Source organism: Coffea arabica, chromosome 10c, assembly GCF_036785885.1.
Source record: "Coffea arabica cultivar ET-39 chromosome 10c, Coffea Arabica ET-39 HiFi, whole genome shotgun sequence".
In the NCBI taxonomy this organism is placed as follows: Eukaryota; Viridiplantae; Streptophyta; class Magnoliopsida; order Gentianales; family Rubiaceae; genus Coffea; species Coffea arabica.
The window spans coordinates 4645643-4656116 of NC_092329.1; the positions used below are offsets into that span (position 1 = coordinate 4645643).

At 38.0% G+C, this 10474-nt stretch overlaps 1 protein-coding gene across 1 annotated transcript; it reads left to right on the top strand.

Annotated features, from left to right (window-relative positions):
* The first annotated feature begins 360 nt into the window (after window positions 1-360).
* LOC113714984 (glutamate receptor 2.7-like) lies at window positions 361-4976 on the top strand. The gene is made up of 5 exons (XM_027239125.2): window positions 361-643; window positions 1398-2716; window positions 2879-3194; window positions 3395-3792; window positions 4233-4976. Exons 1-5 carry the CDS (start codon window positions 361-363, stop codon window positions 4692-4694), a joined length of 2778 nt encoding a protein of 925 aa, XP_027094926.2. The 3' UTR covers window positions 4695-4976.
* Window positions 4977-10474: the final 5498 nt, after the last annotated feature.

Consider the following 10474-nt stretch of genomic DNA (forward strand, 5'->3'; position numbering starts at 1 on the left):
TTGTTTATTGTAGGCTTGCAGCCGCCTTCTGGATGGAGAGAGTGAGGATTGACCTTTTATTTATGTAGTAGTAGTATCTTGAGCGGGCAATTAAGCTGAAAATCTGTAGGAACTTCCACAAAGATTCCTTGAGTTGTAAGGAGGGGGAGGTGTGTCATTATCAGGATCGACGAGTTAATTTCGATATGTTTGAACTAGCTGCAAATTAGCGTGTTATATTAGACTTCAAGTATGCAAAAGTCTTTAAAAAAAAAAAAGAGAAGGGCAGACGACTCTATATCTAGGCTATTTGGTCAACTGCTCGCTGGATCATCATCTCTCTTGAGTCTTGATGGTTGTGGTTCGTTTTCTGATAGCAAAATGAGATGTCTTGTCATCATATTCTTTCTGGGCTTCTTTGCGACACTAATACTTGAATCAAAAGCAACAGCTGATGAGAAAAGCATCCAATATTGTCCCATGAACCAACGGGCTGTAATGGGGAGTATTGGTGGGATATTCGATCAGAGCTCTCGTGTGGGAAAGGAGCAAGCAATAGCGGTGAAGATGGCTGTCCATGATTTCAATCGCTGGTCACATTGTTCAAATCTGGCCTTGCATTCTCAAGATTCAAAAGGGAACTCAGCTCGAGTGGTTTCTGCTGGTGAGTTTCCTCTCCCCAACTCTTATAATCATCGGACACACCATAGGCAAATACATAAAACTTTTCCTCCTCACCATTTCCATATGAACTCGTCGGCTTGGTAAAGAGTTTGGCACTCATGCAGCAGCAAATTTAGTTTTGTTGCCTGAAATCTTGCAAGATTAGTTATAGATGGTGCTAAGAAGTGGAGACTACCAATTGTTAATTCAGACCTGAAATGAAAGGACAAATTATATTGCAACGTACAATCCAATATTTATTTCCACAGTTTTTTTTTTTTTTTTTTTTTAATGGCAAAACAATAGAACTTCTTCTTTCAAGTCTAAATTGCATTTGGACTTTGGAAAGATAATGTTGGCATTTCATCCAACAATTACTGTAAAAATAAAAATTCAAACTGCGACATTCACACCAACCAAATGAAAGAGTTGACTACCATTTTACGTTTTGATTTACAAATAGAAGCTAACATGATGAGCACCAGTCGGCAACAAATTAAGCACCGGGCTGCATGCCCTTAACCAAGGGTTTCTAAAAACGGGAAAGTAATTCGAAAGAAATGGCAACTAGTTTCAAAAGGGAGGAAGCTATATAGAATTTGACATGTAGGCAACTAGAACGCGATGAACATTTATGTGATCTACTTTGAGGTAATTTTTTTAATGTAGCCAGAAACTAATAATCTCCAAAAGTGAAATACTAAGCTTACCTGCCTTGCCATGTGATTTTTTTTTTTTTTTTTCCCGGTATCTAGTGACTGAGCTTGTAAACAAGAAGCAAGCGCAAGTCATAATTGGACAGCTGACCTTGCAAGAAGCAACTCTGCTTTGGGATTTTGACAAAGTCGCCAAAGACATCCCCGTCATTTCCACAGTTCCGACTGCCACCTCTCCACCCTTCCTACCTTCTCAGCCTCCATCCTTCATCAGGATGACTACTGATACTACTCTCCAAATCCAAGGAATTGCTGCCATAGTTGGCCAGTTCAGGTGGCGGAGGGTGATTGCAGTTTATGAACATAGCAACAGCTTTTCTGCAGATTCCGGGCTCATCACTCACCTCGCTGACTCGCTCTGGGCCGTAGAGGCCGGCTTGGAATATTATTCAGCTTTCCCTCGCGTAGTTTCTCAGACAAACCCACAAAAATTCATTGAGGAGGAGCTGAGCAAGCTCAGAACCAAGAACATCAAGGTCTTTACTGTCTTACAGGCTTCTCTAGACTTTGCAGTGATGCTTTTTGAGAAGGCTAAAAAATTGGGCATGATGAACAAGGGTTATGTATGGATTGTGATGTCTGATGTGGCGAACCTTCTTGACTCCGTTCAGTCATCGGTGTTGCTCAATCATATGCAAGGTGTAATTGGATTGAAAACCAAGTATTTGGACACTAGTGATTCTTTTCGAACATTCGAGCTGAGGTTTAGAAGAAGCTATGGATCAGAATATCCTGATGAAGAAAAGTATTCTAGTCCAAGCATATACGCTCTTCAAGCTTACGATGCAACATGGGCACTTGCCAAGGCAATACAAAAATCAGAAAAAAATGGACTACAAAATTCTACTAATTTAGGTAATTCCATTTTATCTAGTAATTTTGAGGGTCTGAGTGGAATAGTAAGCTTCAAGAATGGTGCTTTATTGCAGAAGCCTGTCTATCAATTAGTGAATGTGATTGGTAAAAGCTACCAAGAGATAGCAATATGGTCACCTGATGAATTTGGTTTGTCGGAGGACCGGATTAAAGGTGATGGAACGAAGATTAGAATTGGACATGAATATGCCAAAACGTGGGATTTGGGTACAATTATTTGGCCAGGTGGTCAGTTGACAGTTCCCAAGGGAATGGAATTGGGTAGCACTGCAAAACCTTTGAGAATTGGAGTCCCCGCAAAAGGTGCATTTAAACAGTTTGTGAATGTTACTTTTGACCAGCTTAGCAATGAAACAACCATCACTGGATTTACCATCCAAGTGTTCGAAGCTGTAGTCAAGCGCTTACCTTACCACTTGCATTATGTGCTAGTCCCATATAGCAGTTCGTATGATCAAATGGTGGATGAAGTCCACAATAAGGTACTGCTCTAACCAAAATAGTTCAGTCTGACCATGTAACTGTGGATTGAGTACAGTCTACCTTTAGTATTTTTCCATTGAATATATAGACATTAAATAGTAGAAAAAGAATGAGAAAGTGTTCAAACGGATGGACACTAATATAGTTATTTGGCTATAAAGAGCTTTTATGCAGCAATAGGTGACATAGAAATAATGGCGAACCGATATGAGATTGCAGACTTCTCCCAGCCCTATTTGGATTCTGGCCTTGTCATGGTGGTCGCTGTAAAACCAGACACTATAGCGACGAAAATTCTTGTTCTAAAAGCATTCAAGTTGAGCATGTGGACGATTATGGCTGCAATGACCATGTACACAGGGGTGACAATTTGGTTAAACGAACATGCAAATGAGAATCCAGATTTTGGAGGAACGTTCCCTCAAAATATTAGGACCATGCTCTGGTATTCTGTTACCGTTCTATCTTTTGCTAATAGTAAGTTGATTCCTACTTGAAAATATCTCCCATTTGGAGGACTATTCAATGTACATTTATCTTTAATTTGAGACATATTTTCCTTGAGGCTTCACAAATTTCACTTAAACTTTGATGGGGAGATTTCTACACGGATTTTAGATCATTAAGACAAGACAGAATGGTTTATTGACGTTTATTTGGCAAATGATCATTTACAGGAGAAACTATCAGGAGCAATTTATCGCGCCTGGTGCTGCAGACATGGTTATTTGTCACTCTGGTTGTGACAGCATGTTTTACTGCATCGGTTACTACCTTGATGACTAGTCCGAGGAACAAACCATCTATTGGAGACATCGATTATCTATTAGCCACAAATGCACCTGTCGGGTGCAATGGGAATTCTTTCATTGTTCGTTTCCTGATCGATGCTCTCCACTTTAGGCCTGAAAATATCAGGAAAATTGGGTCCTTAAGTGAATATCCTGGAAAATTTGAAAGCGGAGAGATAAAAGCAGCCTTTTTTGTTGCCCCACATGCCAAAATCTTCCTAGCCAAACACTGCAAAGGCTATACAATGGCAGGCCCCAGCATCAAACTCGGTGGCTTTGGATTTGTAAGACCGAACTTTAATCCAGTCTTGAGTCTTGACACATGTCATTTCGTAATATTAGTTGGTTCAATTCTGCTTCTACATGATGGACTTAATTTATTGATCCTTACTAATACACTGGCGATGAGAAATTTGTTGATGATAACAATATGTCAGACAGGTTAATAAGCTCTTTTCTAGGCCATCTGCTAAAGATCGAGCTCCATCACCCACTATGTGTCTTGAAAGGGAAAAAAAAAAATAAACTGCACTTACTATCAAGCATGACATGATCATTCAATCTTGACACATTTTCTACTGATAAACAGAAGAATAATGGTTCTGTTTATTTAATATTTTCTATGTATTGATTCTCTTTTGTTGCCCCTTTAATTTGTGTTTGACCTGTATATCTTCTGCTCTAAGCTGGGCTCATTTACAATTTCCTCGTTTTTGTCTCTCAGGTCTTTCAAAAGGGTTCTCCTTTGGCTGCTGATATTTCAGAGGCCATTTTAAAAGTAACGCAGACGGGAACCATAGATGAATTGGAGAAACACATGCTTTCGTTTTCAACATGCTCTTCTTCATCCACGGGAGGAGATCACGATCAAGGCCAAGGCCCTGATGGAGTAGGCACTGAACCTTTCTTTGTTCTTTTCCTAGTTTCGGGCGGCCTTCTTGCACTAGCATCTCTGAACGCAATCCTCCGCCTACTGAAAAAGCACTTGGACAATCATGGCTTTATAAACGGAAGAGTCCTTCGATGGGCGTCACTGCTTCTTGCACGAGCTTTCACAAAATCTGGGACAACCCTTTTGAGGAAAACCCCAATTATTCAGAGACCGAATAACGAAATAAATATGCATCGTAATGAACTGGAGCCAGATTTGAGGGCCATTGAGCTAGCAACCAACGTTCTCAGTTAAGTTCTTTCCTCCTAATTTTGTGTAGAGTTCACAATTTCTTTGTTTCAGATCATCCAATTTATGATAAATACTGTTTTATGAAATGTATAGACGTCTTTATTAATTAAAAAAAGGATAGGAATCTGAAGGAGGACTTTTGTTTTTCTTGAAAAATGTTAATGCTACTCCTTTATTTGTTACCAACATATTTTTTTTTTGTTTTGGATCTTTGACAATGTGAACTGGACAAGTTCCATTTAAATTCACAATCAAAACAAAGGTTATGGCCATGTTTATCGTTTCACATCAGTAAAGCAAGCAGTCAGCCAAGAGGAATGACATTAATATTTCTATCTCTTTCTTTTCTTTTCTTTTTTCCCCCTGAGTTTCGCCTATTTTCAAAGTATCCAAAATCTATTCCATAATGGAAAAACATACGTGAACTTTCTAGACTATATCAAGACTGGCTGGTATGTAAACCATCTGTTATCATTTTCTAGAACTTTGCTAAGCGAAAGAATTATCAACAATATATGGTCATAACTTCACAGATGATTTTTGTGAGACAAGAACCTCAAGTGTCATCGGGCAACATGAGAGCCAAGAGATAAAATCCTTGACTAAGTAATTGGATCTCCCAGAAACCAAAACATCCACAAGCATTGGGACATTAGCAAGCACTAGAGTTTCTGCTTTAGTAATTTTAAGTGAGATAAGGTTCGTATCACAAAAAGTGAGGGTTTCTAAATGGAAACGGAAGGTCATCTCCAAATTCTTCAATGCTGAGACATGAAGACTTGTCAAAACTTGAGAGCCATGCACTTGTAGACGCTCGAGAAATGGGCTCCCGTGCATGGTTCAAAGTCGCGGTCGCGGTCTGAACCGTTCCACATCGGTCTCGACATATCGATCGCGGTCTCGGCAAGACGTGAATTTTTGAAATATTTAATATGCTAAAAATTGTAAAATATATGATAAACAAAAATAATTAAAAAATTAGTAAAAATCATAAAAATTCGAGTTGACTCGAGATGATTCGGAATGATTCGGTGTGATTCGGCCGTTTTAACCCTTCACGGCAACATCTCGACGAGTTGAGTATCTTGGTATCGTGTCGTCACGGTCTCAGCCGAGTCTTCGAACCATGCTCCCGTGCAAGAAGAATTCAAGAACTTCCCTAGTCACATAAACATTAATCAATTTCAGTGTTCTGAGTGGCTTAAAATCAACCACTTCATGAGGGTGACTGCTCAGGCCGAGGGATCCAAGCCAAAACGTATAACCATTTGTGGGAACACATAAATTCTCGCCGTTCTCTAACAAGTTCAATTCTAGCCTTTGCTCTCTCCTTTCAAGTGCATCCTGAATCCATTTGTCAATCTCAACTTGAGAAGACTTGTCCAAATTTAAAAAAAAAAAAAAAAAACCCTAAATTCATCCAGTGTCAAGGCTTTGGATGGTTGCAGTACATTGTCTACCCATTAAACATACTTGCACCTTTCCCTTTCGCGGAACCTGCTATGGTTTGATGTATCAGCTAGGGCTGTCAACTTGTCTAACACTACAGAAGCATCAAAATCAAGCCAAGGAACGCGCATCCACAGATCTATCCAACGTTTTGAGAGAATACTCGTTCTAGCAGCTTCTTTAAGTGTCAGGAAAGACGGGATGCGAACAAGAACTTCCAGTTCATAGTTCGCCAATCAGATCCTTCAAGACTTGCTCTTTGTTTCCACACTATTAAGTGAGGGAAGAAGAAAATTTATAAATGTTGCAGTAATTTAGAGCAAAATCGTTGGATGAATAGCAGAGCTCCACAAATGCAGTAAACAAAAGAAAATTTATGTTATTTAGGTTGATCCAAGGCCTTACCTTCGCCAGTCCATTCGTCGGTCCAAATGTTTTAAGCAGCACCCCCCTTAGACCCATCAAGATTTAAACTTTCTGCTAATTTTCCTTCCTGCTGCTTATCAAACTTCCTTGCAGACTCAAAATTCAATGTTACCCAAAAAAGTTATCAAATTTGTGCATCAAAGGGAAAGGAAGCACAGTATTAGGCCCTGAACTGACCAAAGTGTAGTAAATTTCAATATAAAAACGTTACCCTCCTCGGAAAGAAAAGGTAATATTACATAAAATAAGACCAAGTAGAGAGGTTTCCAGAGTAAATAGCCTGCTAAACAACTAAGGATGCCAGAAGTGTAAGCATGGCAGGAGCCAAAATTATGTCCAAGTAATAAAAACTCGGTCTTGGCATTGGAAAACAAAGCCAGTGATAAAATTGGCATCAGAATAGAATACCCTAATGATAAGATTTGATCTTTGGCATGACCTCTAAATTAAAGCATGCCGCAAAAACAATATCAACCTAAAAGTGAAACACAGATCCGAAAATTAATGACAAAAGCAACAAAAGAACACAATCCACAAACCATCAAGTGCTAGTACCCCACAACCAACCAAGTTCCAGTACGAAGGTCAGAGACCTTCAAATAATTAGAATTTCATCTTTCCTTGTTATCATAATTCAAGGCAACAAGGGGAAAAAAAGACAAAGATACAAAGAAAAACATGAGTTAAAAAAAATTGAGAAATTTTAAATCCCAAAGAAACGAAATATGGTGCAATGGCTATTGGCTAAGGCCCCCAAACAAAAAAAAAATTAACAACTAGATTTTATACTTCCTTTTTTATACCAAAAAACTTCAACTCCCTAATGCTGATGTTTCAAAATTTTATGGTACCAGTTTCGAAGTTAATCGGAATTGAGTCCGTAGGAACTTGGGAGTTCAAACACAGCACCATCAGATGCCAAGGGAAGACAAAGTGGATTCCTAATGGCCTCTTCTTCAAGCTTGCAAAGGATGCAGGAACAGAAATACGAAGCAGAAGAACGAACCGATGAAAATAACGACAATCACACAATCTCAGACTCTGTCATCCTTAAAAATCACAAACTGTACGGATCCTTAAATTACCATGGATTGGACTGAAGCCGTTCTTCCTGAAACATGCAAATAACAATCCAGAGTTCAGAGGTCCATTCCCTCATAACATCGGGGCCATGCTTTGGTTTGCTGTTACCATTCTATCATTTGCTCAGAGTAAGTTTCACTGATTACACTCCAATCAAAAAAGGCTTTTTAATGAAAGAAGACTTTGTAATCTAAGGATATATAGTAACAATTTTTTGACGCAAAATTATCCCTTTACAGGAAAATCTATCAGAAGCAATCTGTCATGGCTGGTGCTTAGCAACATGGTTGTTTGTCACAGTGGTTGTGACGACATGTTTTAGTACAGCTGTTACTTCATGGATGACTGTTCCAAAGATTGAACCATCTATAGTCGAAATCGATAATCTATTAGGGACCGATGCACCTGTTGGCTGCAATAACAATTCCTACATCGGTCGTTTCTTGACAAATGTTTTGCAATTCAAGCCTGAAAATGTCAGGCCAATTGGGTCCATCAGCCATTACCCTGAAGCTTTCCAGAAGGGAGACATCAAAGTAGCTTTCTTGGCAGCCCCACATGCCAAAGTCTTCGTTGCAAAGTATTGCGAAGGCTACTCCGTAGGAGGGCCCAGGTTCAAACTTGGTGGCTTTGGATTTGTAGTATTAGTAGTAAGATCCAGATCCCAGTCAAATTCATTGTGTTTTAACATATTTATTCCTATATTAACTTATCTTAGCTGGGCTCATCACGGTATTCGTTTTTTTTTTTTCTGGTCTCAGGTCTTCCCAAAGGGTTCTCTTTTGGCTGATGATATTTCAGGGGCTATTCTAAAGATAACATTGACAGAAACGATCGATCAAATGGAAAAAAGCACGCTTTCATCTCTAAACTGCTCTTCATCAGCGGGGAAGATAATCAAGGCCCTAGTAAAATAGGCACCGAACCTTTCTTTTTTCTGTTCCTAGTATCAGGCAGCCTTCTTGTGGTTGCATTTGTGAATGCAGTTGCACGTCTACTGGAAAGGCATTGCTCGATTTTTGACTGTATACAAGCATCATTGACAAACAGAAAAGCTCTTCACAAAATTTGGAACAAGAAATTTAGGGGTTCCAAACATGCACAGACATTCAAGGGATTGAGACAGATCAGGAGCAGGATTTTTGCTATGATCTCAAACCTAGTTAGTAAAGAGGATAGCTTTTATGAACATGGTAATCGGAAATTATAAGCCAGCTTTTCTCGTGCCCCGTGGCACTCATCTTGCTGTTGCATAATATTTGAAGGTGTCATGTTTTCAACCTCACAATGAGCTTTCCGTGGAGGATTCTACTTCACGTCATTGTTCGCTGGAAATTGCTGGACAGTGATCCTTTAATGAAGGTTGCAAGGTCCAATAGTCGTTTTGTGCTGTAAGGCCAGTTGTAGTCCACAATGTACCAAGACAGTGAAAGCCTACGAAATTGAAACAGCCAAAAAGAAAAAGAATGCAGCGGTGTTTATTGTTTACTATGGCATTGGTCAATTTGTTTTAACGGCCGCAGGGTATAATTGGAAAGAAAACGAAGAAGGAGATAAAAGCAAGTGGGATGAGATAGACCTTTTTTTTTAAGAGATAGAATTACTATGAAGAGGGGAAGTGTTAATAAATTTTCGGGAAGAAATTGAAGCCATTAGCATTTACAATTTTTTTTTTTTTTAAATATTTTTGGGTATTGGATGAATTACTATTCTTTAGCTTCAAGATCATCCATTGAAGTTGTTGTTTATTGGTGGTCCGAACTAGTCAAGTGAATGATAGATAGAAGAAGGGTAGTAGAAGGCTGCGGGCTGGATATGTTCGGATAAAGGGGAGATTTTCTGGTTGGGTGGTCTATTTTCTGTCGATGAATTCGGGTACTATCTGCATTTCCGGTAATAAATAGCATTGGCGTTTTTTCTTTTATATATATATATATATATATATAATTTTTTTTCTATTAGTTAAGAAATCATTCTTGCTATATGCTAAACAACACAAAATAAGATTTTTTTTTTTAGTTTCGAACAAGAAAGGGGTGGAAATTAAAAAGCGAGAAAGGGATTGGGGATTTGAACTCATAATCTCTAATTTTCAAAATCTCAACCTTTAAAAGAAAATTGCTAGATAGAAATAAAAAGATAAAATACTGACAAGATATAAACTAATAGTTAAGAGTTTTTTTTTTGTAAAATTAAAGCATTTGAAACCTTCCTATTCTCCTTAAAATAAATATATCTCCAAATCAAAGGGATACTCATTTGAAGGACGTTTTTTTTTCCCTCAAGTGTCTATAATCTATTCCATATAGAGAAAAAAAAAAGATATGTGAACTTTCTAGACTACATCAACACTTGCTAATATGTGAACCACCTCTTATAATTCTCTAGAACTCAACTCTATTAAGCAGAAAAAAAAATCTAGTAAGCAGAAGAATTTTCAAAGTTGGTTTTAACCTTATAAATGACTTTCTTGAAGAGAACTTCCATGCATATTATTCAGAATAAGTCAGAAAAAATTCTAAATTCTCGTCAAATTAAAAGGAAGGCAATATTTTGATGACTAAACAATTTTGTACTTTTAAAAAGGAAAAATTAAACATAATGCCCTATAAATTTGCATTTTGCTACATAATTCCCTTAAAATTTTAAAATATCCACATAGCCCCTATAATTTCATGTAAAGTGAATGATAGATGGAAACCATCACTGAATAAGGTGATTGAACCAAACACACTCCAAAAATATATGCGAGGGAATCATAATATCTACTTAGCTCTCCTCTAATTTGCATAAATATTCACATTACTCCCTTATAATTTTTGCAT